This window comes from Pseudorca crassidens, chromosome 16, assembly GCF_039906515.1.
Source record: "Pseudorca crassidens isolate mPseCra1 chromosome 16, mPseCra1.hap1, whole genome shotgun sequence".
NCBI lineage: Eukaryota > Metazoa > Chordata > Mammalia > Artiodactyla > Delphinidae > Pseudorca > Pseudorca crassidens.
Genome location: NC_090311.1, coordinates 81729251 through 81744665, shown reverse-complemented (window position 1 = coordinate 81744665; position 15415 = coordinate 81729251). Strand labels below are relative to the sequence as shown.

Sequence of the window (15415 nt, the reverse complement as noted above, 5' to 3'; positions counted from 1 at the left end):
AATTCAAAGCAGGAGTCTCATCTCAGGTACAGATTTTAAAAAAACCTTTATTTTGTGCTGGAGTAAATTTATTAAGATTTAAAACAAACATAGACCAAAGGAGGGTGAAAAATGCCTATATATTTTTAAATATTGCATTTTAATATTTTACGAATTCTCTGTGCTTTATTTTCTTCAAGGAATTTACAACATTTATTATTATTTAGGTAGTTCATTTGGGAAGCTTGTAATATGTAGACTCATCCACTCCTCTTTTTTTTTTTTTTTTTTTTTTTGCGGTACGCGGGCCTCTCACTGCTGCGGCCTCTCCCGTTGCGGAGCACAGGCTCTGGACGCGCAGGCTCAGCGGCCATGGCTCGGGCCCAGCCGCTCCGCGGCATGTGGGATCCTCCCGGACCGGGGCACGAACCCGCGTCCCCTGCATCGGCAGGAGGACTCTCAACCACTGCACCACCAGGGAAGCCCCACTCCTCTTTTATATCTTAGGTATCTGATAAATTATTTTCAACTGGAGCCTCATGGATTCTCAAAGATTGAAATGACTGTACCTGGTTCTCCTAGTGCTGTGACTCTGGGTTAGCTCTCGGCCTATGTGAATGCCTGCGGCCTATTTTAAGAGCTTTTCTTCTGGTCAATTTCAATTGTTATTTTTCATTATTGTCAACTTGAGAACTGTCCTGCACTTAATTTCTGTGTAGTTTGGGTGTCTTCTGCAATCCTCTATTCCCTTTCACCAGACTTTCTTATTCCTGACATATCCCAAGAGTGTTTTCCTGTCTGCAGGTCATATGTTTTTAGTCCCTGCTTTAACTTCTCAGATGTTAAAGGAATACACCAAACTAAACTGCTTTTCAGACCTTGAGCTGAAGGGTTTAAGCTCTTCCAGCAGAAGTAATTCAGTTTTGCTCAGAGAGACCCTTTCCCAGTGACTGTAGCGAACACCCCCAGGTTGGGAACGCCCGCTCATTGCTGGCTGGACTTCAGTCAGTCATTAGCACATCTTTTCCAAACTGCTGAAGGGCTGATTGATCTTCCCTGTGCTGCTGGGGAGGACCCAACCCCAAACCTCTAGGTTTCCTTTAGCTCCGTGCAGGGGGCCCCTGTGCCTTATACGTGAGGGTCGTTTTTGTTACTGTGCTCATCCTGGCCACCACTGTCGTAACTACTTTGTACATCCTTTTGGGCAGATTTCCTCAGCTTCCTCTTTGAGCGGTACTGGTATTGGTGTTTGATTCCTTATCCAGTTACTTGTTGAGTCAACTGGATGTTTTTTCTTGCTGTCTATTCATTTTGTTCATCAGCAGTCTGTTTTAGCTTTGTAAGCGGATTTCGGAAGAGCCTGAGAGAAACGTAAGGTGTAAACTGTGTCTGCAGCTTTATGTGAATATGCTTGTCCTTAGCAGGTAATTAAAGATGACTCAGAAAATCACCCCATGGACACAGAGCAGAAAGTAAAACCTTTTGGGTAAACTTCAGAATTAGGGAAAGTATACGTGTTTAGAAATGTAGAAGAAACCACATATATTAAAAAAAATTAGGATTAAATGGAAATGTAAGCATTTCTTTTAAAAACCCTGGGAAAGATGGGATCTTAGTTATGAAGTAGGCAGAATTAGGGGGACAGTGGTTGAAATGGAAATCTGATGTTGCCTTTGGATCGCTTAACAGAATAAACCCAGAGGCAGGATCGTATTCCCCCTGGATCAAATTGTAGTGTTTGAAGGATTGAACTCAACAGGAGTTGTGCGGAGAAGAGCTCTAGAGGCCCAGGAATTGAAATCATTTTGAATCTTCAAATACATTTGGGTTATGACAGTAGTTGAAAATCTGGTACCATCTTGGTTACCAGTCTTCAGAAAATAAGAGGCCAGTGTTTTATTTTCTGATTGTGTGTAAAAAGTTATCTTTAAACAACTTGGGAGGAAGGAGTAGAAAGGAGAGTAGTTATGATCTAAACATAAGGCTGTTCTCTATTTTTGTCTCGTGTTATTTTTATTTATTGGACAGCTAAAAGCTATTTCAGACAAATGTCTGTAAGTCAAAATGGTTTTGGCCTATGCATTCTAGTTTCAGTTTAGAATAAAATTGTTTGAGAGGAGGTGAGAAAGAGCTGGTTGAGTTAACGCTTGGAATATTTGGATAAGCCAAATACCAGATTCATCAGCTCAGAATAAAGCTGTGATTCTTGATGGAACTGGACTTAGATGCAAGCTGTGACTCTGTAAAGTCAGGCAGAGTTTCTCAGTGGAGATGGGAATTGACAAGAGACGGCCTGGGACCAGGGTGTGTGTGTGTGTGTGTGTGTGTGCACGCGTGCATGCCTGTGTGCACTGTTTCATTCCTCTCAGCTAATTTGGGAAATTCTGCAAATTCAGTATTGGGGCTCTTTCCTCTGCTGTATCTTCACGTCACACCTTGACCCCAGGAAGTCTTTTTTAAGAAATTGGAAATCCTTGCATTTCATCTCTCTCTCCCAGCTATCCCTTCTAGGAGTGCTTATAGGAGCTACATAGATGTATTTTATTAAAAAGAGTTTATGACCTAATCACATGTGACATCTCAGGGTCGGTTTGCTGAGTCAGTTGGAGAATTTGGACTTTACCACAGAGGCTCAAAAGCAGCGGAGTGAAGTATCCTCGTTCAAGTTGAGACCCTGGATCCCTGAAATTCGGAGAAATGTTCTGTAAGGATATGAGTCACTAATGCGATCCAGATTCAGAGGAAGGATCAAAAGGCTAAAAGTGCAAGTATTTCTCTGGCCAGTTTTGCTCTGGTTCTTTCATTTTATCTCCCCAGCTTGGGCCAGAGAGGAAAACCTCCAATATATTAGTTAAAAATTCATGGGCTGATTTTTGTCAGATTACTCAGAAATATTTATTAGTCTAATATAGGTTTGGCTATTTGTAGAAATGATTTATTAAAAAGTGTTTCTATACTTCATTCCGCCCAAGGTCCCCAAAACATTAGCTAGCTGTTTGACGAGCGTGAATCGGTCTGTCCTGTGTGTGGCTCCCGTCCCCCCTGCTGAACTGCACAGAGATTCCGTGCTGTACCCAAGGTGACAAAGACGGTCCACAGGGGTGCCAGCCCTTGGTACAAATCTCTCTCCACTGCATGCAGCCTTTCCCAAGAGTAAATGTCTCAGACGGCCAGCTTGGTAGCATTTACAGCCACAGAGAATGGCTTGCTTCTGACGACTACATGTGTCCCATCGTGCCTTTATGAGATCATCTGAAGCTTGGAGAAGTTCTTGGCCTTTTTGTTGTCTGTGCCCCATCTATGCCCCACTGGTGACATGTGACGTTATCAGCTGTGAGGAGAGAAGGGTCGAAGGAAGGAAAAAGCCAAGCAGATAAAATCCTGCATTTCCTAGAGCCGTTTTTGCTGCCATTTTCTTAACCACTTGCCCCTGACAGAAGGTTAGAGGCCTGAGTAATAATTGGCAACGTTGTTAATGTCAGGGATTCCTGTATATGTGTATGTATTTTAATTTGAGACCCAGGTAGTGCGTATGCCAGGGCAGCTGTCATTTTGCCCTTTATGTCTTTCTAGTTTGCTTCGGTAACAATCTCTCATTCTTAAACTTATTTTTAGTCAACAAGGCACAGGGGATGGAACTGGGGGCAAGGACAGGGGACAGGGAGAAGACTGGAAATGAAACTGACATTCCTCCTCCTGTAGCTTTTTGCTAAAACGGGACTTCAGCGCACGGCCAGGTATACACCCACAGGAAGACGGACGGGCAACAGCCAGCAGACAGCAGACTTTCTGCACAACTCTGTTCTGAGGGCTGAAACAATCGTGTCTCGCTTAGTAAAAATGACAGTAAAAATGGCCTATATTTCTGCCTCTGTCACTAATGTTGTCTGGCACTTTGCATGACCTGTGTGTTTTTTAGATTCTCCAGATGTCTACAAATAACATAACATTAGCAGAAGCATCTTGAGTGGTAGAACAGTAAAGGAATACTGGATGGTAGGACTGGGACGTTCTCAGAAGTCACCTGCTCCAGCTTCCTCGCTTTGCAGGTGAGGAGGTTCTGTAGAAAGCGAGCGGGGTGATAGTGGAATTCTCTGTGCGCCGTTACTATTCTTTTGCATCAGAGGTTGGACAAGAGCAGCAGTAGGGTTCGTCCTGCAAAGGCTTGTCTGGGGGTGCGTGTGTGGTTGGCGTCCTGGCTGTGGGTTTAATGCTGGTGGCCGACGCTGGTGCTGAAGGCAGTGGTGGCTGGCTTCCCGGGGGTGGGAACAAGCATAACAAATTGGGGAAAAGCACACGGGCGGTTTCTCAAGGACGTGAACACAGAGGAGTCCTCCAGGCCCCCCGACATCGTGGCCCAGAGCAGTGGAACTTCTGACTTGTCTTCCCATCGTGAGGTCTGTCCCGCACCGTGACGGGACCCCTGGCCTGCATGTCCAAGAACTGTCCACACCTTCCAGGTAGCCAGTGCTTGACCCCTGCAGTGTGGGCCACGCTTGGGAGCAAGGCCTTGAGAAGGGGCCCTGGCGGGAAGCAGGCCCGCAGCCCTTGGGGAGGCACTTCTGGTCTCGGCTGCCTGGAGCAGCTCCGGGTGGGTGTGTACCTTTGACCCTGGGGTTGCTTCACTCCAGGATTAAGGAGATCAGGCAGAGGCCTCTGTTGCCTGGATCTATGAGAGGTGTTGAAAGCATTACTGCGAGAGAGTACAGGTTCAAGTGTCTTATGAGCCTTTGAGTTATGCTTCCCTAAGTGACAGCATCTGGAGAAACAGGGAGTAAAGAGTTAGTCCCTCTTAGACTAGGACATGGGATTCTGTAACCAAATAGTTGCCCAATGCAGCTGTAGGCTTTTGAGGAAGATGAGCAAGGTGCTCTAAGCACCGTCACTGAATTTTGTAGAGTGACCCTCTGGTCTCAGCAGTGTATCAGCAGTGAGGGCTCACTTAGCATCGGCTGGAGGTGGGCTCCAGGCTGAGACCTCCGGGTGCCCTCTGCACAGCCGTGGACCTTACTTCCAGCCTCTGGCTCTCCACGTGTCTCCCTTCCCTCGCCAGTCTGTAGTAATTTGTTAGCGCTGCCATAACAAAGTACTGCAGGTGGGTGGCTTAAACACAGATGTATATTGTGGTTAGATGTCCAAGATCAAGGTGACGGTGGGCGAGGGCTTTGAGTGAAGGGTCTGTCCCAAGTCTCTCCTCGGCTTGTAGATGACCATCTTCTCCCTGTGTCTTTTCACACTGTCTTTCCTCCACGTGTGCTTCTGAATCCAGATTCTCCGCCAGTCATATGGGCGCGGGACCCACCCTAGCAACTCGTCTCAACTAGCTACATTTGCAGTGACCCTGTTTCTAAGTAAGGTGACATTCTGAGATATGGGGGGTTAGGACTTTAACATAGGACTTTAACACAATTCAACCCGTACACAGTCTATGAAAAGAAACCAGCCAAAACAGATAAGTCAAAGAGGCCAGGACTTCTAGGAGACGGGATCTAGATGCACCTAAGTAGTCAGCCTGGGCTCCCTGAGGGGTTAGAGTAGAGTAAGGACTGGAAGGTAGGAAGCAGTTGACCTGGCGTGTGTCTAGGTGGGGGGCGGTCGAGCGTCCAGGCAGAGGGGTCTGCGCCAGCCAAGGTGGATTCGAGGCAGGAGGCCTCTGTGGCCGGGCAGAGCGAGCAGAGGAGGTTGTCGTAGGAGGCGAGGTCAGAGAGGTGATGGGAGATGGGCCGTGTTGGTCCTCGTTGGATGTGGCTTTACCTGGGTGCATTAGAGAAGGGATTTGCACTGCGGTGCTTGAGAATTCTCGCTCTGGCTACAGGCTTAAGAATAAACTGTAGAGGGGTGAGGGCAAAAGCAGGGGACCAGTTCAGAGGCCACTGGGGCATTTCAGAGGAGGGTGTCCATGGCTTGGGCCAGCATGGCAGCAGCAGAGGTGCTCCTCTGGTCGGACCTTTCTTCCTCAGAACTGTGTCTCACCCTGAGTCATTGAACCCAAATCGTCTGGCTGATACGCTTCCCTATAAATGTCTCGTTCTGCCCTTGGCCAAGTCTTTAGATTAGTTACTATGACTGACTTCAGTTCCACTTGCCTTCTCATGATTGCTGGAAAGCAGTCTGTCCCTCCCCATATCGAATGTTTTATTATTGATATTTTCGACATCCATGGGAGTGTTTTTCTTGTGATATTGCAGGAGGATTTATGGGAGCCCCTTTGCACACCTAACCTGAAGCTAAGGCATTTGTGAGCTTCTGTACTAACCCAATGGCCCCATAATCATTTTTTTAAAAACTCAAAGACATTCTCACATACAACTTTCCTATAGCCACCTGTGTAGTCTTTAGCGCCTGCACTATAAGACAAGAATATTTACACTCTATGGTTGGAGGGGTCTCAGTCTCCCACTTGGGTGGGTTGAAAATGAAACCGTCTGTTAGTCTGAAGCAAACAGAAGAGGCATCTTGTCTCCTGTCGTCCGGTGGCTGCCACACAGTGTATACTTTTTTTCTTTGGACCCTGGAGCACCAGCGTGTAGAATCTTAATAACACATGTGATTAACCGTATTATTGAAAATGGAAAATCCCACATGTATTAGTTTGCTAGGGCTGCCATGACGAGGACCACAGACTGTGGAGCTTAAACACAGTTCTGGAGGCTGGAAGTCCAAGATCAAAGCGTGGGCAATGTTGGTTCCTTCCGAGGCCGTGAGGGAAGGATCGGCTCCAGGCGTCTCTCTTTGGCTCGTAAATGACCGTCTTCTCCACGTGTCTCTATGTGTGAGGCTGGGAGAGCCTATTTATAGATGCTATTATTCTTATTATTTTAAATTAATTGATTTTTTATTGAAGTATAGCTGATTTACAATGTTGTGTTAGTTTCAGGTGTACAGCAGAGTGATTCAGTTATACGTATATATCAATACATTCTGTTTCAAACCCTTTTCCCATGTAGGTTATTACAAGATACTGAGTAGAGTTCCCTGTGCTATGCAGTAGGTTCTTGCTGTTTATCTATTTTATATATAGTCGTGTTTATGTGTTAATCCCAAATTGCTAATTTATCTCTCCCCCAACTTTCCCCTTTGGTAACCACAAGTTTGTTTTCTATGTCTGTGAGTCTGTTGCTGGTTTGTAAATAAGTTCATTTGTATCTTTTTTTTTTTAGATTCCACATTAAAAAAAAGATACTATTAAATATAGGATCAATTTTGTGGAAAACCGTTGATTGAGAAGGCGTTAGTTGAATGAACTCCCATGAGCCTGACAGAGGCTGTGCATCTCTGCCCAAGTTTGGAGACCTGACAGCACCAGCGCAGAGTGGTGCTGCCACTAGAATCAGTAGGGGCCCATCTCGGGTATCCTTTGCCCATCTCTCCCCAGCAGTTCCAGCGTCTTGCTCAGCTCCCCGCTCTAGACGTTAGCCTGCCCTTCAGACCTACCTCCCTTCAAAAGACCCAGTCTCCACGCAGCCAGTGTCTAGAATTCTCCAGGCGGGATCCCACTGTTCCCATCGATCACACTGATTTTCATCATACCGCGACTCCTGAATTCAGAAAAATCTGCTGCCATGTGCCCTGCGGTTTGTCATCTGGGCTGACCTCAGCTGCCCTGGGACACCCTCCTCTGCTGAATGTAGGTCTAAAGTGGGGATGACTTTGCTTAGCATGTACCTGCACCAGTTTCAGGGCATTTGCAAATGAAATGAGCTTGCCTGTGCTCAGAAATCACAGATTGGTGGAGGTGATGACATTCAAAACCAGTTCTTAGAGTTGAAGAAATTGGCAGCAATCAGTAAATTGGCAACCTAGCTCCGATACTTTGCAACCCCTGCATAGGAGCTTTTTCTGACACCCCGCAAGACCCCAGAAAACCTGACCTTCCCCTTTTGCAGCTCACAGGTTAACTAAGTGACCACTTCCCTTCTCGTACTTGTAACTTTTTTTTTGAAGGGGGCCTCCCATCTAGCAGCATTGAGGAGTTGAGGGCAAGAGCCTTGTCTTTATGCTCCAAGTTTCTAACTTAGAAGGTGCCCTATAGATAAGGGGAGAGTTAATGCGTTTGTGAAGGAATGGATGAGTGCAGAGCTCTAGATCAGATGCCCTCACTGCTTTTCCTTTCCTTGTTGACTTCTGTCACTCTGTGCAGCCCTTAGACCTCACAAGTTTTGCTCAAGGTGCCTGCCTGGTTTGTCGCACTCAGTGTTTCTTCCTCTGAATCCCTTCTCACATTGTTGCTTGGAACAACGTTGCCATTAATTTTGTCTTAATTATTGACACATGAGCCAGTCTTTGTGTGTGCCTGGGAAAGCCTATTTATAAGATACTATCATTATTATTTTTTAAATTAATTTACTTTTAAAATTGAAGTATAGTTGATTTAGTGTGTTCGTTTCAGGTGTACAGCATTTCGCTGATCAAAATGCCATTACTTTTCCAGAACAAACCCCCGTTTCTTTCCTATTGCTCTCCTGCTCAGAAATGGTATGACTTCCCATTGGCTGTGGGCTGAAGCTCAGAACTCCTTAGCCTTCATTCAATACTGACGATGGATAGTCCTTTACATTCCTTTAAAAATTATTTGAGTTGTAAATATCCCAGACACTTTGAAAAATATGACAGATACTCATTTACCTACCATGGAGATTAAACAAATACTAGCATTTTCCCCACTTATTTTCCTAAATAAACAAACATCATAGATGCAGGTAGACCTCCTGTTCCTGTCCCTGCCCCCATCACTCCCCTTTTTACCTTTATCTCTCACAATTCACCCTTGTGAACCTCTGGCCAGTTGGATTCCTCTTCCTGAAATTTCCCTCTCCCTCCTTTACCTTTGAGGCCCAGTTCACTTTCCACCTCTTCCAGGGAGCTTTCCCGTCGATCCCCTAGTTTTCTAAATCGCTACACAAGTTATTGTCCTATTGCTCACTTGGGGACTGTATGCCGCCTGTGACAGTTCTAATGTAGCAGTTTGATTCTAGTATTGGGTTTCTATTCCCCTTATCGTAACTTTTCCATCTAGCTTATGTTATAGATGATCGCGTATACTTCTTCTCCTTTAGAGAACAACGCTGGGAATAAAGTCTGAGTGTTAGTTTCATTCATTCATTTGTTCATTCGTTCACTCTGCAGATGTTGACTGAGCGCCCATCTATAAGCTCCAGGAATTATTTTAAGCGCTGAGGATACAGGAGCGGACACAAGGGGATGTGGGCAGTTGCCGCAATTGTGGAGCTCTTATTCCAAAGGGGGAAGAGAGAAATTCCATGAGTAAATAAATATGTGAAGATGCATAGTGCTAAGGAGAAAAAAGAAGCAGGGGAAAACATATTGGTTGAATTGCACAGTAAACCCAAATAGATAATCCTGGATTACCTGCCTGTGAAACAGTACCCTGCGTAGACCATCCTTCTTGGAAGGTAGTTGTAGGAATGGAATTTAATCCTTTGCTGCCAGGAGCACGTCTGGGTTGTTCATTCTGTCAGTAGAAGTGCACTATAGAAACGATAACAGATTTTAATACCAGCCTAAGTAGAGAATAATTAGGGAGGGAAAAATCTGCTTCTTAGTAACCTATTAATTACAGTCAAATGGAACCAATTTGGCATTGTCTTTGCTACTGTACTTCTTCAGCCATTAGGCTGATGCAAGGTTCACTGTTTCTCAGTGTTCCTACATGTGGTGGGACTGAACTGTTACCAAGAAGACCAATGTCCTCTTTCTAATTCTTCTAGCCTCCAGGAAAGGATAAAATCCCTCAACTTGTCACTTAAGGAGATCACTGCTAAGGTAAGTACCTTTCCATGCCCACTTTCTAAAGGAGTCTCTGAAGTTTCCTTTCGACTTAATTTCATGTCACAGAACACCTGCGCTCTGGACAAAATACAGACTTGGCAAAGCCATTCTACAGGCCCGAGCGATGAGCCAGCCAAGAGAGCCAGGGCCGAGGGCTGGTCCCGTGGTGGAGGGCCTGACTGCGGTCCCTGGGGACTGGCTGCCCCCATGGTGGAGGGCCTGACTGCGGGCCCTGGGGACTGACGGCTTTGGCCTTTGCTTCAGCAGGAGCTGCAGTGTTGGGGAAGGGAAGGTGATTGCTACCGTGCAGTGCAGTCGAATGCCTTTGCTTGAAAGGCTTCCAGGATGGGAGTGAACTGAGCAGTTAATTACATTTCCTTCGGGAAGGGCAGGGTTCAGGTTTCTCACAAACAGACGGGAAGTGGTATAGTGGATGATTATCTTTTGTTTTTCAAAGTTAAATGGACTTCAAAATCATTTTGCCTGTTTTATCTGCTATCTACTTCATTTCAGACCTTGGTTTGTGTAGTGATAGAGGCCTCCTTCGTTATTCCCTGGGAGCACGTCGTCAATTCACTTAAATAGTCTGTGTCTGGTTAGTTAGGAAAACCACAGTTTGCAAAACAAAACCCTTCCTTGCAGAGATACTTAGACCCCACCCCACTTATTGCCAAACTGTGAAGTAGGATCAATTACCCTGTGACTTATTAGTAGAGGTGAGGCTGAGAGCTAGGTCTTAATCATTAATGATTTGTGTTAGGTTTGGGAACCAGGGCGGTTATAAGATAGTTGAAATGTGAAAAGAACAGGTTTCTGAGCGGAGAGCAAAGCAGACAAGAGTCTGCTGGCCTGGAAGGAAGCTTTTCTTGTTCTCGGTTCCCCGGGGAACAGAGCAGGAAGACCTTCTGGGGTCTTGGAAACCCTGGCTGAGCCGAGATGGGGGATGTGTTGTTGGCAAAAATGTCCACAGCGGCTCTGGTCCTTTTCCCAGTGTTTGTGTCTAATTTGTTTCTGAAAAAAACATTAAATGATTTTGCTGAAAATCACACAGCAGCAGTTTGATGGGCAGTTCTGCCCTGCATGGAAGGAGAGCTTCCTGTGAGGACTGTCTTGCCAGTTAGTTGGACTGCGTTGGGCCCTGGAACCGCGGAATGCTTGAAGCCCGCCCTGCCTTCCTGGAGAACCAGAGAACCGCCCAGGGGTGCTTACCCAGAGAGGAAGGGCAGGACGAGACTCAAGGCCGTGCGGGGACCTGAATCCGCAGGCAGAACTCGGGAAAGGGCTTTGTCTCAGGCTCCCAGGCTGAGCGCGGCTGAGACCTTGCCCCCTGCCCAGCTGCAGGTCAAGGACGACTGGCTTGGTTCACCAGTTTTGTTTAAACTTTTTTTTTTTAATTTATTTTATTTTTGGCTGTGTTGGGTCTTCATTGCTGCGTGTGGGCTTTCTCTAGTTGCAGCGCATGGGGGCTACTCTTCGTTGCAGTGCGCGGGCTTCTCATTGCGGTGGCTTCTCTTGTTGCGGAGCACGGGCTCTAGGCGCGTGGGCTTCAGTAGTTGTGGCACGCGGGCTCAGTAGTTGTGGCTCGTGGGCTTAGTTGCTCCACGGCATGTGGGATCTTCCCAGACCAGGGCTCGAACCCGTGTCCCCTGCGTCGGCAGGCGGATTCTTAACCACTGCGCCACCAGGGAAGCCCCACCAGTTTTATTATACGAGGCAGGAGGGGATGCTGGAGAGCAGGCCTGAATTTCTGCCTTATAAGTGACGGTGATGTCGCCCACTGGCATTCGTGCCCTAGCTGCCACTGTGACCTCGAGGTGGAGCCAGTGGGGAGGTGAGGCGAGACCAAAGCTTCTGGGATGGGGGCGGTGGTGGCGGTGTCCTCCTGAATTTCCTGCTGTAAACTGTGCCATTTATCAGGTGTGTCCTAATTTCTGTGTAGTATTCATATGTGGAAGGACTCTTGGGTTTGGGTTTACTGAGCATCAGACCCTACTGTGTGTGTGTAACACAAATGAGTCTCTATCCCAGCAGTGAGGGTGCAGGTGTGCATAATATGTAACACAGATGGTGTTTATCTGTGTGTGCTTTCTATGACATTTTATATTGTGTACACACACCCGTAGGCATATGCACACGACCTTGGGATTTGTCGATCATCTCCAGCTACTGTGGCTCAGATGCCAGAAGTGGTTTGTTTCGTTCGCACCCTTTCTCTAATACGTTTACAAAAACTTACAATTCCCTTGCTTTTCCATAAAATTAAGGAATGCATGCCTAAGATCTTAAAGTGTAAACTTAAAAGCTCCATTTGATAATGAGTTCCTCAGGGTCTAATTTAATTTGGAATTAGAAAGGAGATGCAGATTTTCTGGGGCACACGTGCGCACGCGCGTGTGTGTATATAGGTGGGTGTGTACACGTGCACATACATGAATGCGTGTGTGTATGGGGGGGCATATGTTAGTCTACAGAGAATTAGAACAAAACTGCCCAGTCACACGCAACAACTCTCTCTCCCCTCTGGACTGGTGACCTTGAGGTAAAAGTCGCAGTTTGGCCCAGTTTTCTTTCTTCAGTGACTTAGACAGAGTAATCTGATATTCTTTCAAATCCTTCCTCAAAGAGAGCTGGCACCTGCCTTCCACTCATTACATTTTTTCAACTCTTACGGGTTCCCCAAACCAAAGGTAATTAGGGGATAAATGAGATGGAAGAAAGCATTGGAAATAAATGGGGTATCCGGAGGTTGGTAGATATTAGATTACATCCAGCCGTGCCTGAAAGAATGTACATTGCAATTTAATAAGAAGATTTAGAGGTGGTTTCATATGAATAGTGACAGATTGCTTAACAAAAGAGAAACGGACCCAGTTATGATTAAGAGAGGCTGCGAGCTGAACCCAGAAATACTGGACGGACTTGGATGAGGCACAATTGTGGCTGGTGTTATGGAGCTCACAGAAATGTCCTGGGACTTCTGGTGACAGGCTTAGACCAATGGAAGGGGCCGTGCCCGTCCCTGGCCTTGAGCCCGTGAGACTTGGTGCCGGGGCGGGTGTCCTGACACACCCTGACAAACCTCAGGACTGTTGAGAGGGGGTCTCCAGATGAATGGCCTTGGGTGATGGTTGCCCAGCTCTCCTGGTACGAGCTTTGGGGTAGAGGCCTCCACGCCGTCTCCTTCACCCAGCAAGTAAGTTTTATAAAGAGATGTGGGAAATTACAGCCGCTTAATGGGAAAGAACATGTTGAAGGCCATGGGGGAAATGGTGTCACACTTTAGGCGGGGGGGGTGAGGTCTGCGTTGCTTCTAGAAACAATCTCCATTTCAGTCTGCGGTACACAAAGGATTTCAAGTTGATGGTATCTAGCAAGATCTGGAAACTTCTGGGGAGATGACGTTTTACATTTTCTCTGGGCTCTGTGAACCCAACTGGGTTAATTTTGGTGTCGGAATGGAATTTAAGGTTGTTAGCAAGAAAAGAGGGATGCTTCTAGGTAACGTCCTTTGTGGGCTCCCCCCCAAATGTCTCCACGTATGTGTTCATTGTTACTCAACTGTGCTCTGTGCTTTTGTTGCACTGGAGGTTTTTTTTGGTAGCTCATTAACCTGAGTATAGATAGCAATTGAATATGAGGTTTCTGCTTTAAATAAAAGAAAAACATTGTGATAGTTTAGCTTCGAACAGATACAAAATGACCTAAAAAGAAACTGAGAAAAAGAAACTGAGATTTAAGATTTTTGGTTTTTTTTTTAAAAAACAAGAAACATGTAGGAAGTGAAATGATAAAACCTGCAAACCTCCTTGAGATCTACTTGTCTCTTTTTGCAAATCTGACGTCCCAGCAAGTAGCTGCCCTCGAGTATTATCAGACAACGTCGACTGGGAACGCTCTGCCCTTGATTGTAACATCTGTGTACCATTTTTGCCTGCCTACTACGTGCTAGACACAGATCAAAATCCCTGCTCCCATAGCACGTATCCTACCCAGAAAGGCAACCAAAAAACAAGGGAAGACAGTGTGTCGGCTGGAGAGAGCGCTACGGATAAACATCCAGCAGGGGGCAGGTGGAAGGGGAGGGAGGGCCGAGGGCTTGCTGTTTTTTTGTGGGTAGCCGGCAAGGCCCTTCTTCCCAGGGCAGAGCCCTGAGGGCTGTGAGTGAACTGAGTCACCAGGGACAAGCTGAGCCACTCAGAAGGAAGGAGTAAGAACGCAGAGGCCCTGGGAGGGAGCAGGCAGAGGGCTTGAGTTCTTTTAGTTTGTGGTTGTGCTCTGCTGTGTGAGGGCCTCTCAGTTTTGTGTTCAGGTGTGTGAGAGCTGTAGGATCTATGCTGGGAATATGCCAGTGCCTGCTTTATTTAGCCCTTCCTCCCTCCCTTCCCTTCTTCCATCCTTCCTTCCTTCCTTTATGCATTGCTTGCTTTTTAAGAACTCTCCTGCGGTTACTCTTTTTTTTAAATATAAATTTATTTATTTATGGCTGTGTTGGGTCTTCGTTGCTGCGGGCGGGCTTTCTCTAGTTGTGGCGAGCGGGGGCTACTCTTCGTTGTGGTGCGCGGGCTTCTCATTGCGGTGGCTTCTCTTGTTGTGGAGCATGGGCTCTAGGCGCATGGGCTTCAGTAGTTGTGGCATGTGGGCTCAGTAGTTGTGGCTTGTGGGCTTCGTTGCTCCGTGGCATGTGGGATTTTTCCGGACCAGGGCTCGAACCCATGTCCCCTGCATTGGCAGGCAGATTCTTAACCACTGTGCCACCAGGGAGGTCCCCAGTTACTCTTTATCACCCCCTTTATTACTCATAAACTCAGGAATCTGTCTGGCGCTCTGTTGCCCTCTGACTTCTACGTAAATACATGATGACTCATGGCTGTCTCTCTCCCTCTAGGTGTGTATGAGCGAAAGACTCTGCAGTGCCCTGAGGAAGAAAGTTAACGATATTGAAACCCAACTGCCGGCGTTGCTTGAAGCCAAAGCGCTTGCCATCTCAGGTACCTGGGGGCAGAGGGACCATGGGAGGCAGTTGGAGCGAGTGATGACAACCGCCGCGTCCGTATCTTGTCTTGGATTAACATTCTCCCTGTAACTGATGTCGTTCTCAACAGCTCACAGCCTTTCTGGGGAGTTTCACTACAACCCATGGGATAGATGGGCAGCGTGCTTTTCCCTATAAGGGAGGGATGAGACTCCTAAAAATACACATGCACACGTCATATAAAATAGTTACTCGTGTAGGTGCCGTAGTCTGGACTTGCAGTTCCTGTTGCTTTAAGAGTTTAGAGACTAGGTACTCTGGATGCCATGCAATTCTAGCCGATGTTTCTACAGCTTCAGGTGTATCTGGAGAAGCTCAGTGAGGGTTATCGGGTGTGATCAGCCCCTTCCTCTGCGGAAGGAGTGGTAAGAGGAGATAAACTGAGGTACTCAGCGTAACAATCTGGTCACAGATTATAGATTCGTGGAGGGTACTCAGTGGATTATTCTCCTTCCTTAAGCCGGTAGTTACTAAGGGATGTCTTTTCCCATTAATCGGTCGGCTGAAGACACAAGCCTCTGAAAATAGGATCTTACTCCATCACCTGAACAGTGTTTTTGAACATTCCTCTGCATCGGTTATTTTATTTTATTTTCACATCAGCTCTATCAAGTA

General features: G+C 46.6%; 1 protein-coding gene across 4 annotated transcripts in view; it reads left to right on the top strand.

Moving 5' to 3' along the window:
- Positions 1-15415, top strand: part of DISC1 (DISC1 scaffold protein) — a 347388-nt gene that overhangs the window by 127529 nt on the left and 204444 nt on the right. For all 4 annotated transcript variants that reach the window (XM_067711093.1, XM_067711094.1, XM_067711096.1 and 1 more), the window contains exons 7-8: positions 9708-9762; positions 14654-14756. In XM_067711093.1, coding sequence (XP_067567194.1) covers positions 9708-9762; positions 14654-14756 — 158 coding nt within the window. The remainder of the gene's footprint in view (positions 1-9707; positions 9763-14653; positions 14757-15415) is intronic.